Source organism: Stegostoma tigrinum, chromosome 17, assembly GCF_030684315.1.
Source record: "Stegostoma tigrinum isolate sSteTig4 chromosome 17, sSteTig4.hap1, whole genome shotgun sequence".
NCBI lineage: Eukaryota > Metazoa > Chordata > Chondrichthyes > Orectolobiformes > Stegostomatidae > Stegostoma > Stegostoma tigrinum.
In genome coordinates, this window is record NC_081370.1 from 9,901,988 (window position 1) to 9,921,566 (window position 19,579).

The 19,579-nt window shown below is 43.1% G+C and overlaps 1 protein-coding gene across 1 annotated transcript in view; it reads left to right on the plus strand.

Moving 5' to 3' along the window:
* Positions 1-19,579, plus strand: part of LOC125459470 (mucin-6-like) — a 224,983-nt gene that overhangs the window by 93,149 nt on the left and 112,255 nt on the right. The window contains exons 14-15 of the mRNA XM_048545971.2: positions 2,736-2,868; positions 5,045-5,165. Of these exons, the coding sequence (XP_048401928.2) occupies positions 2,736-2,868; positions 5,045-5,165 (254 nt within the window). The remainder of the gene's footprint in view (positions 1-2,735; positions 2,869-5,044; positions 5,166-19,579) is intronic.

The following is a 19,579-nucleotide window of genomic DNA, read 5'->3' on the forward strand; positions in this document are numbered from 1 at the left end:
CACTGCCAAGAATCCTATCCTTAATCCTGTACTCAGCTTTCAAATTCGACCTTCCAAAATGCATCACCTCGCATTTATCCAGGTTGAACTCCATCTGCCACCTCTCAGCCCGTCTCTGCATCCTGTCAATGTCCTGCTGCAGCCTACAACAGCCCTCTATACTGTCAACGACACCTCCGACATTTGTGTCCTCTGCAAACTTGTTGACCCATCCTTCAATCCCCTCATCCAAGTCATTAAAAAAAATTACAAACAGTACAGGCCCAAGGACAGAGCCCTGTGGAACCCCACTCACCACTGACTTCCAGGCAGAATATTTTCCTTCTACTACCACTCGCTGTCTTCTGTTGGCCAGCCAATTCTGTATCCAAGCAGCTAAGTTCCCCTGTATCCCATTCCTCCTGACCTTCTGAATGAGCTTACCATGGGGAACCTTATCAAATGCCTTACTGAAGTCCATATACACCACATCCACAGCTCGACCCTCATCAACTTTTCTAGTCACATCCTCAAAAAACTCGATAAGGTTTGTGAGGCATGACCTACCCCTCACAAAGCCGTGTTGACTGTATTTGATCAAGCCATGCTCCTCCAGATGGTCATAAATCCTATCCCTCAGAATCCTTTCTAACACCTTGCAGACGACAGACGTGAGACTTACTGGTCTGTAATTGCCGGGGATTTCCCTATTTCCTTTCTTGAAGAGAGGAATTACATTTGTCTCTCTCCAGTCCTCAGGTACGACTCCAGTGGAGAGCGAGGATGCAAAGATCTTCACAAGTGGCGAAGCAATTTCATTTCTCGCTTCCCAAAGCAGCCGAGGACAAATCTGGTCCGGGCCTGGCGACTTGTCAATCTTAATGTTTGACAAAGTTTTCAGCACATCAGCTTCCTCTATCTCTATCCATTCCAGCATGCACACCTGCTCTTCAAAGGTTTCATTCACTACAAAGTTTGTTTCTTTCGTAAAGACAGAAGCAAAAAACTCATTAAGGGCTTCCCCTACCTCCTCAGACTCCACACACAAGTTCCCTATGCTATCCCTGATCGGCCCTACTCATTCTTTGACCATTCTCTTATTCCTCACATAAGTGTAAAATGCCTTTGTGTTTTCCCTGATTCCTTCTGCCAAGCCTTTCTCGTGCCCCCTCCTGGCTCTCCTCAGACCTTTTTTGAGCTCCTTCCTTGCCTGCGAGTAATCCTCTCTAGCTGAACTTGACCCTAGCTTCCTCCACCTTATGTAAGCTACCTTCTTCCTTTTCACAAGAAGCTCCACCGCTCTCGTCATCTAAGGTTCCTTTATCTTACCCCTTCTTGCCTGTCTCAGAGGGACATATTTACTCATCACTCGCAACAACTGTTCCTTAAACAGTCTCCACATGTCTATAGTTCCCTTACCATGGAACAATTGCTCCCAGTCCATGCTTCCTAACTCGTGTCTAATCGCGTCATAGTTTCCTCTTCCCCAATTAAATATCCTCCCATTTTGCCTAAAGCTCTCCTTCTCCATAGCTATGTAGAATGTGAGGCAGTTATGGTCACTATCACCAAAATGCTCTCCCACCACAAGATCTGATACCTGCCCCGGCTCGTTTCCGAGCACCAAGTCTAGAATGGCCTCTCCCCTCGTCGGCCTGTCAACGTACTGCGTTAGGAAACCCTCCTGAACACACCTTACAAATGCAGCTCCATTCAAATCTTCTGCTCGAAGCAGGTTCCAATCAATATTAGGAAAGTTAAAGTCACCCATTACAACAAGTCTACTGCGACCACACTTTTCCAAAATCTGTCGACCTATGCTTTCTTCAAACTCCCTGCTGCTATTGGGGGGCCTGTTGTAAACCCCTAACGAGGTGACTGCTCCCTTGCTGTTTCTAATTTCCACCCATACTGACTCAGTAGGCAGATCTTCCTCGACAATGGAAGCTTCTGTAGCTGTGATACCCTCTCTGATTAGTAGTGCTACACCCCCTCCTCTTTTTCCCCCCTCCCTCCCTTTAGAATCTTTAGAAATGTTGCATGTTTATAAAATTAGTCCATTAAGGAGACTTTTAAGACCTTCAAGTTGATTGCAGCAAATCTTTTGACTATTATAGCAAACAAAATGCCTCTAATCATGGAAATTATGGAATGTTTGGCTCAGAATCCTGTAGTAGGCATACTTTTTCCACTAGTTTCCATTGAGATTTGTTTGGCTGGAACATCTCTATATACTGATTAAGGTCAGCTTTTTCAGACCTGTTCTGAACAAGGAAAAGCTCTCCAGTCTCATCCAGGACTTTTTCATCTCTATCATTAAGTACATCAAGAGAGAGCAGACATCTCGTCTCGGACCTGAAGGACTAGTTCTCCTGGCCTGGACCATGTCCTCCATGGTTGAAAATGCAAGCTGTCAAATGAAAGATATTAGGCCATTTTATAAGGGGACCAATAGCTTGACCAAAAAGCTTGTATTTGTGGATCTGTAGAGTGCATTTCCATGATGCACTTTTAGCCAGACATTGCTTTATTCTTTAACCTCTCCCCAACCTTCATTTATTTTAGTGAGGTCAGGAACAGAGTTTACTGATACTTCATTCCACAGCTTAATTCAGAGTTCCAATACCGTATATTTTTAGTTCTTGTATTTGTTGTCAATTTACTGTCTTGTGAATAGTCAAATCTATACAGGAATATTGAAGAATCAGGCTTTTCTAGAAGTACCTGTGACACTTATGACTTGTTTCTATTTTCAGCGATGTCAGTATGAAGTATGCAACTACGAAAATATTCAAGGTTATATGTGCTCTGCCCTTCATTCGTATATTCTCGCTTGTAAAGCCCGGGGTATACATTTAAAAGGCTGGATGAACCATGTGAAAGTCTGCAGTATGTATAAATTTAAGGAAGTTAAATACTGCAAATCTTGTCTTTCCAGAACTGTTTCAGAGAGTTTAGTGTTCATATGTTGTACTATTAGAGTTTAAATTGAGAATTGGATTAATTATTTTACATGGTAAAATATATATACAGAAAGCAGAAATAGACACAGGGCCCACAATTCCTGGAATGAAAGAATGTTATGATGACTTCTGACTGATAGAAATATCAGGGATTTGGAATGGCATCTGGATGGCATCCAGTTTATGCCCCAGAATTGTGCGTTAGTGGGAACACTTCTATTTGTGCCCATCCAGATCTGCTGCTAGTTTTGGAGCATGTTTAGGGATTTTCTTGGGTTACATGCACTTTTATTCCAATGTATCCTTGTTAAATGCAACAAAAGCTGTGCCTGCTGAAATCAAGCACCCAGAAAATCATCCAGTGAAATAGAGGTTTCTGAAATCTGATTTGTCTGGCCTTGAAATTAGACGAAAGGCATTTCTGCCTCCACCGAAAGCAAAATGCATGCTTTAATCATTACAAACATGTTTTGAGCCTAAAGGACCTAGAGTGTCACACATAAACAGAAATTCTGATGATTTACTTCTGAAGCTGCTGTCATTCAATAACAGTTCCCAAGTATAGTCATCACATAATAAAAACCTGCAATAGATTTGCAAACAGCAAGAAAATCAAATTGATTACTATATACAATGTGTTTCTGAGCTCTTGGCTCACACCCTAATAGTGAAGGACAACTTCTGTTTTCTTGCATCAGGATCACCCCAGGACTCAGGTACGATATCATGAGCAGCATTGGCAACAAACAGCTGCATGTCCCTTTGGTGGTTCTACTAACAGCTACCGTGGACATCCCCTACACTTTGATTAATCTTTGGCCCATTCACCTCACAAAACAGACAGCAAATTCCATTGACCTGTTGCTCTGTTCACCAGACTGTGCAAATGTCCTGCTGGAGAAATAACCCACTGCTAATGGACTAGAGTGAGAGAGGGTGGAAGCACCAGTGCACTCAACCAGACCTTTTTTTACTGAGTTAGGGAGAAAGATATTTAGCTGATTTCAAATATTCATTTTGTAATGAGGAAAACACTGTTATCACAAGCCAAAATCAGTCTTTGTTGTCCCTGCTGAGGGAATGGGACTCCCTGAATGATGCTAATTTGGCAGACTCTTTGGAAAATTCTTGTGGACCCCTGCACTAAAGAACTGGAATAGCTAATAATTATAGAAATGGTCACATTTGTGGGATCAGAATGCATTCAGAGCAAAATTGACATTTGAAAACAAAGTATAGGCTTGCAATGGGGAAATAATTGATAGGCCATGAGAACGGAAAATTAGAAGTCCAGGGAACTAGCAAGAGTAAGTATGCCGCTAGTCAAAATGGTTTTCAGAGAATCATAGAAAACATAGAGTCCCTACAGCATCCAAGTAAGCCATATGGCCCATTGAGTCCACACTGACCCCCTAAAGAGCATCCCACCCAGACTCAAACCCCATCCCAGCCCTGACAGTTCTGACATTTTATGAACTGTTGCAGTGAAACATTAGTGTACAGTGAATTCACTGAGATATAGTGAGTCTTCCAAACACCTAACTGTGACGAAATGCCCAACAGGCTCACGGCCCCCAAAGTGTACTGCAGCCCTCGAACTGCCTTATGTTATTGTCCTGGACAATTAGCATAGCTCCTAGTACATCTGTAAACAGATTGCCTGAAAGGAAAACTCAACAATGTAGATCTATGGAGCTATTACAATACTCCTAACCCCTGTTAAGTGCCTAAAGAGCATCCCTGTACAGGCTTACCTCTAGCATAGTGTTTAGACAACTTGGAAGTGGGAGATGAGGAAGATGAAGTAGGAGGAAGGAGAAATTGAAATGCAGGACCTTCATACAGTCCCAACCTGATGCCTCAAGCCCGCCTTCCAATCCCAAGCTTCACACATGCCCTTTAGGAGAACTCATGTGATTTCTGCAGTCAATACCATGGTGACACAGACTTAATTTGGTGCACCTCCTTTTCTGTCTACAATACCTTCAAATTTATTGGGGAGAATAAGTTGTATTTAGTTAGGAAAATGCATAAATGTATTTTTTTAAAAAATGATGTACGTGTATGACCCAAATGTTAACAATTGTTTTCATTTACCACAGGAACAGATTATTCAAAAATCTTCATTGGTGATTTATGTGTGAAACAGCAACAGTGTCCTTGTGTTTTGAATGGAAAAATTCATCCATCAGGAGAGAGAGTGGATGCTCTGTGCAAGTCCTGGTAAAATAAATTTCATTTTTTCAAATAGGGGCAGGGAGCGTTAAGGAGGCCTGTGCTTGAACCGTGTGAAGAAGTGTAAGGGAGGGGTATGAGCTTGAACAATGGGGATGTTAGGAGAGAGGTTCAGCATGAACTGCAGTAGGTTGAGTTAAGATAGAACTCAACCCTACCCACTCCCATTTTATGATTGTGTTGCCAATTTGTAGCTTAAACATTTGGAAATGAAGAAATTGAGAATTTTTACAGTTGAAGAATCTGGGCTGTTACTGAGTTGTCAAAGCTTTGGAAGCTTTCAGTCAACTTTTACCGACTTTCTAGATTTGTTTGGAGGTGGGAAAAGATACTGACAACCTAATTGAAGCAAAACTACCCCTAGTTACGATGGGAATTGCAGAGTTTAAAAACCCAATAATAAGCATGCCATCCTGCACTCTACACCTTTGTAAGAAGTGAACTTTTATTTATTTTCTGTTGCAGAACAGAACAATAATGTAACTTAATACAATTATTCATACTCACCTGGACTTCCAGTGTATGACATAATGCACCTAGTGGATAACCAGAAGGATAAATTTATTAAATGTCATTCCTGACTTGATGCATTGTCACTGGGTCAAACACACAGCAATGTGTTGTTCTGTTCAACAGCAATAAAATAGATGTAAAATAGGGACAGTTGTTATGTTCTTCCCTCAGCAAGGTTTGTAGCCAAGAGTTTCATTTTGTAAATGTGATAAGTAATTTTATGACAACATATTTTCCATAGTCACATAATCTTATATGGCTACAGTAAATTATGGCAGAATCACAAGGGAAATCTGGCAAGACCCATCTCGATATCAGGAGCAATGAGCATCTTTTGTGCATTCATGGAACAGTAAGATGGGTTTTTTACTAGGCAGCAGAGAGTCGGAACCTGATGACTACAGTTCATTGCTTGCTCCAAACAACCCTTATGTCACTGGGTTTCAAAGATCTCAGGACAGTCTCCATGGCCACTGGACACATACAGTTCAAATCCACAGACATTGACATTCAACATGTGCCAGCCTCATGGCACATCTCTAATCCATGTATGGAGCTCTTCTGCACATCAGTGTTGCACCTTGTGCCGCACGACAACTACTGTTGTAATTATGCAGCAAGGAGACCTCTAAGTCTGCACTCAGAGACTCCCATCCAGCTCATGGACTGGAAAAGGCTGCATCACCAGACACCATATCACTCATTCATTCTGAGCCTGCCTGAATGTTCCCAGCATCCTTGTTTTGCATTGCCTTACCTTGCCTTTGAGCTTTGCCCCCTTAGCAAGAGTTAGCAGGCTCATATATGTTTGGTTTTGCCTTGACATTTAGCACAGACACAAAGGCAGGAAGCTTGCCATTGACTCAATCAAAACGGATATCCTTCTCCTTTGACACCATTCCAGAGACTTGGAATCAGTCAGTCAACTGCTTGGGGCAGTCAGCATTAGGATGCTCTTCGTATAAGGGGCAAGGAGATGAATATGAAGCTGCCACCACCCATTTTGACTCTTTTCTGCCCTGTGTGGGCTGGAGTGAGAGAGATGCTGGTATTGTGGGAGGTGATAATTAGTTCCAGTGGGGAAGTGTCAGAGTAAGTGAGCAAGCAGTGCAGAGGGCATGCAGGATTAGTGGTGTCAGAGTTTGGGATGTATGGGAGTGAGTAGAGATGTTGCAGGCAATAGTGAGAGTAGTAGGGCATGAGTCTTGGTGGGATGTGGGAGACCACACTGACCATAGTGGCAACCTTGGAGCAGACTGCATCGTCTGGTGTCATGGCCCTCTTTGCTGGTCCGGGGGAATTGGACATCCCGTGTCTGCAGCACCCCATCCAGCAGGATAAGCTCCAAATCCCTGCCTGCAAAGTAGAGTACTGATTTCCCCTTATCTGCTATGTCTGATAAAAATGCTGAAAATCACTTCAGGCAGCTGTGAGCAGATAAAACTTGTCCATGTACAAAAAGTACTTTTGAAGCATATAGAATGCTAGTCTTTAAGGAGATATCCACTGAGTTGCATGTTGTTCTGAATACAGTGTGTGGTAATGTCGGGATAGCGTCAGATGAGAGAGCCACAGTAGAGCTAGGTAGGTCATTAATGAGGCAAACTTGGTAAGATGCAACAAAAAATCTCACTGGGCCATGTGGTGAAAATCCCTCCAAAAGATTCAGTTAGCCAAAAAAAGAAGCCCAATATGTCAAACATTTGTTTTTCTTTCAGATTTCTTGTCTGCACTTCCATTACATCTGTACAAACAATATATTCCTTTTTATTCATTCATGTAACATAATGGGCAGCACAGTGGTTAACACTGCTTCCCGTGTGTGGGTTTCCTCTGGGTTCTCCAGTTTCCTCCCACAGTCGAAAGATGTGCAGGTTAGATGGATTGGCCTTGGTAAAGTGTTGTGTCGTGTTCAGAGATGTGGCAAGATGGATTAGCCATGGGGTAAAAACCACATGTGGGGTTATGGAGATTGGGTGGGATGCTCTTTGGAGGAGCAGTATCGACTCAGTGGGCCAAATAGCCTCAATCAACACTGTAGTGATTCTGTTATTCTATAAACATTGCTGTCTAGACAAACATTCATTGCTTGCCCATCCCTATTTGACACTATTCTGCTCTTGTAGTCACAGCATTTATTTGGTTAATGTATTCAGTATTTATATGGCTAATGATAAATGCATTCAAGAGACCTTTTTATGTCAACACATAGAAGGTCTAACAAGAGTCAGTGCAGTGCTAGACCTAACTATGGGGAACAAAGTTGGTTAGGTGCTTGAGGTAACAATGGGAAAGCATTTTAGTGACAGGGACTGCAACACAGTACAATTTAATTTTGTTTGAGAAAAGGAAAAATATGGTCAGCAAAAAAAGGTCTTAGAATTGGGGAAGGCAGATTTTATTCAAATTTTGCCAAAGTAGACAGTGAACAGATAATTGTGGGAAAATCAACAACAGAACAATGCATTAGAGGGGCATTCGAAAAAGAAATGGGAAGAGTACAGGTCTAACATGTTTCCTTTCTGTTGAAATAGAGAAGCAACACGCCCAGAGCATCCCCAGTGTCTTAGAATAGTCAGGACTGCATAAAAAGGAAAAGTGAGGCTTTAACATGTGTAACAGGAGATAGGTCAAATTAATAGATGTCTTAGTAGAGTGTAGAAAGTGCAGGGGGATCCTCAGAAAGTAGGAGAGTAAAGAAGAGACTTGAAAAAAGACTGGCTGGTAAAATCAGGGAATATCCCAAGATATCTTATAAGAATATTAAGGGGAGTAGGATAACCAGGGAAAGAGTCGGGCCCATTAGGGACCAAGTGGGAAATTTGTATGTGGAGCTTGGTAGAGGGTTAAACAAGTGCTTCATAACTATCTACACATAGAAGATGGAGATTTTAGGTACCGAATTTGTGGGAAAGGGCTGTAAGGAGGAAGTGGGGAGGTATTGGAGGGTTTGGCGGACTTAAACATGGATATATCCCCATGTTGGGATGATTTGTATCCCAGGCTGCTGTGGGAAGCTGGGGAGGAACTTAAAGGGGCTCTGACTCAAAATTTAATTCCTTTCTGCCCACAGGGTGGGTGCCAGAGGACAGAAAGGAATTAAACTGGTTGAATTTTCAAGAAGGGAGGTAGGGATAAACCAGGGAATTACAGACTAGTGAGTCTCACATTAGTCGTAGGGAAACTATTGGAGAAAATTCTGAAGATGAGAATTAATCTCCTGTTGGAAAGGTAGAGTTTGATCAGGAGTAGTCAGCATGACTTTGTCAAAGGGAAGTCATACTTAACTAAATAACTGCATAGAGGCCAGTGTCCCAAAACCAAGCCACCCTTTATTTATTGTGCACTGTACACTTGCTGTGGCCACCAGCTTGGAGCCAACCCCCTGAACTCAGGAAATTATAAATCCCTTGTTAATATTGGTCAGCCAGAGCTTTCTGATTGGCCCAGGTAAGCAACCCCAATCAAGGACCTCTTGCCAACAAGGTCCACCTGGTTCCAATCACTAAACTGGAAAATTTGATTTTTTTTGAGGATGTGATCAGTTCTGTAGATAAGGGTAGTGCAGTTGATGTAGTTTATAGGGATTTCAACATATTCTGTTACGAGGTGACACGTGGGAGACTGATAAAGAAATTAAGAGCACATGGGATCCACAGTAACTTGGCAAGATCTTACAAGATTTTTTAGATCCAGAATAATTCCAATGATTCAAAGGTAACTAATGTAATCTCACTATTTAAAAACGCATGTTGCCGTGCTTTCGACACTTGCGCCTGTTTCTGCATAATCTCATTTTAGTTGTATACAATACTAGACGAACCAAAGGAACAGAGTTGACTTGCAATTCAACGTAACTTAATTCTCAAAATACTTTAAAAAACATAAAAAGGGCAGTATGGCTGAATATTATCTAAAATCCTGCTCTTTTGTGGTAAAATTCCTGATTTTTACATTAATTATTCTACCAATCGCAATGTTAAATCTTTTTCACTATCCTTATTTAAATTACGATTGGTTACCAGATTAGGACCAGGTACTATCCATGCAGCTAAACATGGCCAGGTTCTGATAGACTTGGCAGAAGTTGACCATGCACATGGTCAGCTTCTCTTTCTCTGCGGGTGGTTAGAGCTGTCTAATGTGAAATTGGCTGCCAGGTGTCCCCTTTTATCGGTCCCTGCTGCATTAATCCAGAATGCTGTCTTTTGGCCCTCAACCAGATGATCTTCAAGGTCAAGATTACGGCATTTAATGGGATGGTTACCCTTGGTGTCCAGCTTCTGATGTATCAAGGGCATGTCCCTCTCTCTGTACATGGTTATAGTGGGAACCTAGGACACCAGCAAGCCTGCTTGCCATATTCCAATACAGAAACCAGCCTCGTTTTCCATGACAAGTCTGGGTTTGCCCTCGTGAATGTTTTGTGCTTGACCTTCCGAAAAAGCCCCGTTGGGCCTGGCTGCTCAAAGGTTGCCCATTCTAGTTTTGGGCCTGGCCATTCTGACCATTTTCACTCTTCTTGATCTTAAACAGCGTTAGTGAAATAGGATCATACAACTCTGAAATAAAAAGCAGTAATTGCTGGAAAAATTCAAGGGTCTGGTGGTATCTGTGGAGAGAAAGCAGAGTTAGCATTTTAGGTCTATGACCTTTCTTCATTACAGATGCTATGACACATATGACAGTTTTCCAGCAATTTCTACTTTTATCATTCAGTTGGTGGGAGCGTTCCTTTTTCCATCAGACAACTGTGCATACAGCTATGCAAACCAGATTGAATAGGATGAAAAGGACCACCAGTTGTGAGAAGACCTTAATGCAGGGGTGAATTTGTATGTTTGTACCCAGTCCCAAAAAATCATCTCACCAAGTGGTGACCTTAATCTCCTAGATTTCTTGTTTAATTTCTCCAGCCAGTTGCACTACTTATTCTATGGACATTGGCCAATTGGGTCAGAATCTGTGGTTGTTGTTCTGGCAAGAAGTTAATCCTAGTGTCTTGTTTTGCAAAACACTCCACCCAGGTCTGCCAGCATTCCTCACTTGCGTTGAATAGAGCCCTTTCCCTCTGTTGTATGTCGGTCAATTCATTTAGACCTAACCTGGCCAGCATGTAGGGTCGAACACAAAAGATGGTGTTGGTTTAAGTGCATTTTGACACCTGTATTTGTACTCCTGGAGTGAGGTGGTAATGCAGCACTCCCCTTCCCCTCAGTAAGTAAGTACTTGCCTGAAAATCAGACAAGGCATATTCATTTGGGTAAACTGGTTATGGACATAGCATTGTACTGTCTGTTTCCTGTTCATTGCTTCGAGTGGTGCCTACAAGCCTTCCTTCCTTCTGGACAGGATATGGTAGGGTCTCATCATAGCCAACCACGTCCCTTCTCAGCTGGTGCCTGTGTTCTCTACTGTCTGTGGCAAACGTACTGCTCCTCTTACAGGAGACAAAGTCTGTTTTGGTAAGCTGTTGTGACTGGATTCATAATGAATTAGTGAAGGCTGATGCAATTCTCTTTTTGCAGAGTTACCGGAGAAAACAGGGTTGATAATGCCCATTGCAACACCCTTGGGTTTAAAGGAACATGTTAGATTTATTTGTGTTTTCTTGACTGCTGAAGACACCATCAGAGCAAAATTTGATTTTGAGGTGTAGATGTACTTCTTTGCAGTAATAACAGTAGTTCTAGCAGTTTCTGTGTGCCCTAATTTTACACAGACAGATGGCTTGTTTGGTACTTTAAAGCTTTTGAAGATCAAGACACAGATTTGTATCTGGCCTCACCAGATTTGGACATTTTTTTCTGGGCATTTTCTTCAGAAAAAAGCAGCAGATTTTGGACATGGTGAAATTATAAGTTAGATCATCTGCATTTCTTTCTGACCTGACACCCTGTTTTACTGCTTTAATGTGAAATTTTCTCTCTATATAAATGGATTGAGATGGTAAACTGCAACTTCGAGATAGTTCAGAGGTGACATATTGTCCTGAGGTCCTTTTACACGACTGGAGGAAGACTGTTCCAGGCTTCATTTTCCTTTGTGAAGTATTCTAGGTGCTTCCTACTTGCTAGCAGTTTGCATTGTGCATTATCACGGTCAGCAAGCAATTTGTAATGTGTTATTTCTGGGTGATGGGATTGGAATGGATCTCCTTTTAGCACTTTTATCAAAAGGAATTCCTTACTGAAAAGTGGTTAGCTCTCTTGTAATGCTTGTAAAAGGTTCTTCTGATGTATCAAGGCTGCTTTGTTGACTCTTCTGAAGTGTCAGACACTGGGGCAACATTAAAAGAGGCTGATTGCTGATCCAGTATTTCAATTTCTGGCATGATTCCATACGTGACAAATGCTTCATTTTCTAAAGACTTTTAGGGACAATTTTACTGGGTCACTATTCCAACCTTTGGTATATAGTCCATTGTTGTTTTATTTGAAGGCTTAAGCTGAGATTCACATTTATATAGCATTGGAATCTTTGCTGAACTTTCTGGTGACATCTTTGGTTGACAATAATGGATGGGAATCATTGGATGCTGAATATTCTGTAGCTGATTAGTTGACAACAGGCATCTTATCTTGCATACCAGCAAGTGTGCAATCACTCGCATCAGCAGACTTAGTTGATGCTGACCCATAATTCTGTTGCTCAGTAGATGCTGGCACAGTGAAATTCTTGACTGGTGGACATTGTACAGAAGTACTTCCAGAAGTGTTTTTCAAAGTCGTCAAACAATAGCACAACGGTGCTCTATGTTATTTTAGTACATTCAACATTCTGGAGATTCATTGTTTCATCTGACTGTTCACAATGGCTTTTTTTCAGTTTTCAGCTCAGTATCTGAATGGTTTTGATGTTCTTTTTCAGTTACATTAGGTGACTGAGATTTAGCAATTTTTTTGCCACAGGACCCGTGCTTACGTCTTTAGAAATGCTTGTTTCTTTTGAAGTCTGATTAAATTATTCTGCAGTTCTTTTATTGGGCGGTAACATGGTGCTGAAACTTGACATTCCCATCAGAATCTTTCAGATGCATATCATTGTGTACATTTTCTACAATTGGTGGTTATTTGACAATTGAGTTTGCCGTTGACACATCATTATACATATTTGCCATCAAATGTTTATACATTTCTGTTACAGTTTGGTTACAAACATCTTCAGCTGTATTTATTTTGCCCTCAGATTTGGTATCAGTTTTTTTTTAATCTGTCTCAGTAAGGGAACTACAGTCACCTGAGTTGTCAAGATCCACAGTCTATACATTTTGAGAATTGGATGTACCACCTACTGGTAGCTCCTCTTCTTCTTTTTGAATAATTGGTCCTTTTGCATCATTGATATCCTGGAGCTTTTATTTCTTCATTCAACAATCTCTCATGACTGCATTCAAATCCAATACCAGCTGAACCATAATCATTTTAATAGCAGAAGCCTTATCTGCAGCATCAGCACTCGGGCATAAATCCACTGATCCTCAATGAGCATCTTGGTTTTCTTTTTGGTTGAAGGCAGAAGAGCCTTTCTCTTTCCAAAACAAGGTTGCTTCGAAAGTTCAGCAGGTCTGGCAGCATCTGCGGAGGAGAAAACAGAGTTAACATTTCGGGTCTGGTGACCCTTCCGCAGAGTCTTTCTTTTCGTCTTTCTTTTCAATGCAACTCTGCACCAAGTGACTGCACTCTTTGCCTGCTGGAACCTGCTATATTCTGTTCAGTACAATTGACAGAATCATTTCAAAAAAATGTTAGTCTAGCTGATGCTTGCTGTGTTAATATTTTTGAAAATTTCCGCACAACAGATTACAGTGGCATAGGTGATCGTCTTTTTTTGGCAGATTTGAAGGCAAAGTATTAGATTCATATATTGAGAAATAGCTCTTGCACTGCTCCAATCACGTGATCTTTATTGGCTTATTAGTGGTGTTGCAGTAACATTTGTAGGTTTTTCTTCTGACTGTAAACCCATTGAAGAAACCTTTGTTTTCCTTCTCCAGGGTTATATTTGCAGAAATATGTGATTATCTTTGCTGAATGGGTCCACCTTGAAAAGTGGCCTGGGAGAATCTTATGCTAGTGTCCATATGCCAGGATCTTTCAGAGGCTTCATGTGATTGGATTCCTTAGATACAAATCTTTGATGTGTATAGCATAGAGTGGACAACAGGCCAGGCAGCATCAGAGGAACAGGCAAGCTGACGTTTCGGGTCGAGACGCTTCTTCAGAAATGGGGGAGGGGTAGTGAGCTCCGAAGTAAACAGAGAGAGGAGGGTGGGGCTGGGCAAGGTAGGTGGGGTGGTGATAGGTGAGTGCAGGTAGACAATGGTAGGGGTTGGTCAGTGAGATGGAAGGAGTGGATAGGTGGGAGAGAATATAGGTCAAGGAGATGGAGATGAGAGGTAGGTGGGATGGCGACAAGTGACAATGGTGGGGGTTGGTCAGTGAGGTGGGAGGAGCGGATAGGTGAGAGAGAAGATGGACAGATCAAGGAGGCAGAGATGAGAGGGAGGGTTGGGCATGGGATGAAGTCAGGGGTGGGAAGAGGTTGAAGTTAGTAAAGTCTACATTGAGTCCATTGGGTTGTCGGCTTCCAAGGTGGAATATGAGGTGCTGCTCCAGTTTCCGGGTGGCATTGTGACACTGGAGGAGGCCCAGGATGGACATGTTGCCCAGGGAGTGGGAGGGGGAGTTGAAGTGGTTTGCAACTGGAAGGTGTTGTCGTTTGTCGTGAACAGAGCAGATGAACATCTGTCTGATGTGGAATGCTTTTTTGGGGCCTGGGATGGAGATGAGAGGGCAGATATAGGGGCAGGTGTAGCACTTCCTATGGTTGCAGGGAAAGGTGCCGGGTGTGGTGGGGCTTGTCGGGAGTGTGGAGCAGACAAGTGAGTTGCGGAGAGAGTGGTCCCTCCAGAAGGCAGATAGGGATGGGGAGGGAATATATCCTTAGTTATGGGGTCAGATTGCAGGTGGCGGAAGTGACAGAGAATGATGCATTGAACCTGGATGTTAAAGGGGGATTCTGTTTTTGTTTTTGTTGCGGGGAGGGGAGATGTGAGAGCTGAGGTGCAGAAAACACAAGAGACGCAGTCGAGAGCATTTTCAACCACAGGAGGGGGGACGTTGCGGTCCTGGAAATATGAGTACATCTGGGAGGTTTGGGAGAGGGAAGCCTCATCTTGGGAGCAGATGCGGCGGAGACGGAGGAATTGTGAGTAGATGATCGCATTCTTGCCGAAAGTTGGGTGAGGGGAGATGTAGTCTAGGGTGCTGTGGGAGTTAGTGGGCTTGAAATAGACATCAGTTTCAAGGTGGACACCAGAGATAAAGACAGAGAGGTCCAAGAAGGAGAGCTATCAGAGATGGTCCAGGTGAATTTGAGGTTGGGGTGAAAGGTGTTAGTAAAGTTGATGAACTATTTAAGCTCCTCATGGGAGCACAAGGCGGCACTGACACAGTTGTCAATGTAGTGGAGGAAGAGGTGGGGCATTGTGCCAGTGTGGCTGCGGAAGAGGAACTGTTCCATGTCACCTATGAAGAGGCAGGCAGAGTTTGGTCCCATGCGGGTTGCCATGACCACCCCCCTAGTCCAGATGTCCTCGTATTTCCAGGACTGCAACTTAGCACTCATCTATCACCACCCCACCTACCTTCCCCAGCCCCATCCCTCCTCTCTCAATTTTTTTCAGAGCCCTATACCTCTCCCCCATTTCTGAAGAAGGGTCCCGACCCAAAACATCAGCTTTCCTGTTCCTCGGATGCTGCCTGGCCTTCTGTCTTCCTCCTGCTCCACCTTGTGTTATCTCAGACTCTAGCATTGGCAATTCTTACTAGCTTTGATGAGCATAGTGCTTTTTGGATCAAATTCACACTTGTTGCTGAATACTGGAACTAGTTCTTGAAAGGGGCACAAGAGGATTAACTCACACTATAGTTTTCTATGTTTTCTTGTGGTTTACTGCGGTGCATTCTTATTGCTCAACCATCTCTGATGTTGGTTTCTTCTTCCATATTTTCCTGCTTTAGATAATTTTCATAATTTCCACTGTCTCAAACAAAATGTTGGGCTTGAACTGAATTTGTCTTAAGCCTTTGTTGCTTCCTTGACGTTGTTTAAGGCCCTCAAACTTAGTTTGGTTCACTGTGACAGCATCTACCTGTTCAGGAATCATTGTTGCTTTTTTGACATTGTTTAAGGTCCTCAACCTTAGTTTGATTCACAGTGACAGCATCTACCTGTTCGGGAATCGACATCTGCCGTGGTTGTCCCGCTCTGGCATCCTGCTTGGCCAATTTATCTACCCTATATTCTCAGTTAAGGAAGATTTATGGTGTGCGCTGACTTTAACAATCCTGTATTCCTGTTTTTAAGCAGTTTGGAATATTTATCAGGGATGCAGATGATAAGGGCTTCCCATCTACCAACGCAAAACTTCTGGCTTCCCGCAGTGGCAGGAAGCCAGTTAAACTGTTCCATGCATACATTTGTCTGAATGTATGTTTGTGAGTGGGGCGATTGATAATCTGGATGACTGACTGCTAGTTCAGCAGCCTGGGTGCTCATTTTGTTGGGGACCTTTAATGCTAATTCCACCACAGGTGGTTTTCTATATGTACTCCACATCCTGTTTTCCTGTTCCCATCCTCCACCTTACAGGACCCAAATACAAAAACTTTAAATGTCCATGTATCAGCTTTCCTGATTCTCTTGGATTCTCATTTGTTTTGTTTTGTTACAAATGGTCCCTTGAGATCATTCATTGTCACTACCTGGCATTCATGAGGCTCCACTCTGTACCTCAAGTTGTCAACCACGATAATGGGCACTTTGGTATATTCTACCATAATGTCGCAGCCCTGAAGTGTCAGGGTGCAGCACTTTGTAGTTTTGTCCAGCAGTAGTTGTATGGCAGTATGGCCAGTGAGAATGGTTAAGGGTTTGATTCCAATTATACAGGTAAAGTGCTGTACTGCCCAGAAAATTGTAGGTATTTCTCACACACTGAGAAATCCTGCTGCACTGAGGATTTGAGTTGGGAGGCGTAGGGCATGAGTCCGAGTCACTTGTGGTGTTCCTGTAAGAATACAGTTGAGTGTAACGTCTGTGACATCCACTTCTCATGCAAATGGGGGTTCAGATCTGGTACCTGTAGCAGGAGCTTTTGGTAGAGCCTGTTTTAATTTGAAACAGCTTTCAAGTGCTACTCGTTCCATTTCCAGGTTACATTCTTTTTTAACAAGTTTGACAGTGGGGAGACTTTGATGGTGAAATCATCTATATGGTTCTGACAATACCCTAATAGTCCTAGAAAAGAACACAACAAGCTTACACCTGGGGGTGGACTCAGTACACTTCTTCTCTATCTGGTGTTTTCCATGGGTCACAGTGGTGCCCAGATAAGAGACCCATGACTTCATGCTCTGAGCTTTCTTAGAGTTCACCTTTAACCATGGTGAGATGAGTGCGGTTAGCAGTTCATCAAGTAGTTAGAGGTGCTCTGATTTTGTATGTGTCCATTGGTTGAGGTAATCTACGTATTGATTCAGTTACTCTGATTCTAACCCCTTGGCTAGCTGTCGATGAAAAATAAAGGGACAATTTTGGAAGCCGTGAGTCGAACAAATCCAAGTGTACGGTTGACCCTGGAAAGTGAACACAAACCTGTACTGGTACTGCTTGCTGAGGGGGATTGTCTAAAATCTATTGCCTCTTGGAGCTGTCTGGTTTCCTGACCAACCAGATTGGGGATTTTTATGGCAGAGCTAACTGGGTAGAAGACTCCCTGTTGAAGAAGGCTGTTTATAATCTTAGCAACATTCCCCTCAGCCTGCATGGGGAACCCATATTGCTTCTGACGTTTCAGGTTGGGTCCACCTGTAACTACTTACCCTGTCATTCTACTGCAGTCATGGTTGTGGTCTGCGAAGGCTTGAGTGGGCCACCAGTCATTTTGCAAGCTTAAAACGCATATCTCCCAGGGTATAATCATAGTTACATATTTCCTCATGGAGACTTCTATTGGGGTTTCATCAGTATCATGCTCCTGCCATATGCAGCATTTCACAGGGTCAAGTGATAGGTTGCATGTTTGCATGAAATCCGAACCCAGGCTGCGTTCCACTGCTGGGTGGAGGTCGACTGATATGGCTGGGTGAAAGCAAGTAATATTGCCCAGCGTGAATCTTAATGGATCAGTTCTGAACTTTTCTGTGGTGCCCTCTGCTTAGGATGATCTTTTTGAGGGTGGGATAGATTCAGGATTGTGTGAGAACCCCCATTGTCCTATAGGAACTCGATGCATCGGCCTTTGAAGTTACCTTCTACCAATGGGTACCCTACACTATCCCATCTGGCTCTACATATCCATTTCAGTGAGCCTTAACATCATCCTGCCGTAAGTCCTGTGTCTGACTCGGGGTATAGATTGGTGGCAACTCCAGAATTCCCTACTGGAATTATCACCACTTGTCTCACTGGTCCCTTTAGTGGCATAGTGAAGTACTTCTGGTTTTCTCACTATGCTTATGTGCTGGGCACTTTGCATTCCTCAGTATAATAGCCTATGAGGCCACAATTGTAACACATCATCTTTAACAGTTTGTCCCGACCTATCCCTACTGGGGTGTGCCAGGGTGGACACCTTTAGCTGCCCCCCACCTAATTCCATACACCTCTTCATTGCCCCATACTGGACTAGGGTTGGAATTTACCCTGAGATAACAAGGTGTAGAGCTGGATGAACACAGCAGGCCAAGCTTCATTAGAGGAGTAGGAAGGCTGACATTTCAGACCTAGACCCTTCTTCAAAAATGGGGGAGGGGAAGGGGGCTCTGAAATAAATAGGGAATTTACCCTAATAGTAGGAACTGCCAATGCTGGACAATCTGAGATAACACAGTGTGAAGCTGGATTTTCTGGATAAGGGTCTCGACCCGAAACGTCAAACTTTCCTGCTCCTCTGATGCTGCTTGGCCTGCTGTGTTCGTCCAGCTTCACACCATGTTATTATCAAGGAATTTACTCTGACTGTGCTCAGCTTTCCAGCCTTGCTGGACTTGGCTCCTTCTGACCCCAAGACCTCCTTTTCGACACACGGACCATTCTTCAGAGCAGCCACCCCTCTGGGTGTGTGTATTGTCAGCAGGGTCAAAATTATAACAAGCCTTCCAACTCTCTTTAGTAGCCTTGATATGCGGGTCCTCGTCCAATTGACTTACTCTGTGCCATAGGTGCTGTTCAGCTGTCTGAAGACATGCAGGGACTGTTCCCGTTTCTTTTGCAGGCATTTATTTAGCCCATCTGTTGCATTCCCTCTATTATGACCTGTTTGTGGTTAGAATTGCAGTTTCATGTCTTTGATTTCCCCTCCATCCACATTTACAGATGGGACAAAGTGGAGAGGATTGCAGGATGCAAGCACATTAATATCAGCTTGATTTCCTCAGGGTCTTCCAACCTGTGCAGAGCTCTCTATTGACGGGAATTGTCACAAAGAACAAATAGGGGTCTGAGGTTGGTTCAGAGGCAGGGATTTTTTTTTGCTATCTTTGCCTGTAGGAGTAATTTTCCCAACCCAGGACAAAGAGTCAGGAGGCAGGCAAGACTCAAGCAAGTGGAAGATGTTTGTTCAAGTAGAAACCGGTTTATGCAGGAAGTGGGCTGAAGGATCTTCCCCAAATCTGGCTTCGGAAGATAGATCAATGAAGCATTCTCTGCTTTTACAAAGAAATATAGCATTTTATACATTTTGTGTTACAGTAATCAGATACAGCATCGTCATCGTCCTTCCTCTTAGTTCAAACGCCCAATCCTGTGGGACACCTAATCCGTGATGGGCACTTCCATGGACAGCCCTGGGTTCCCATGATCTTATAGTATTAGCTGGACAT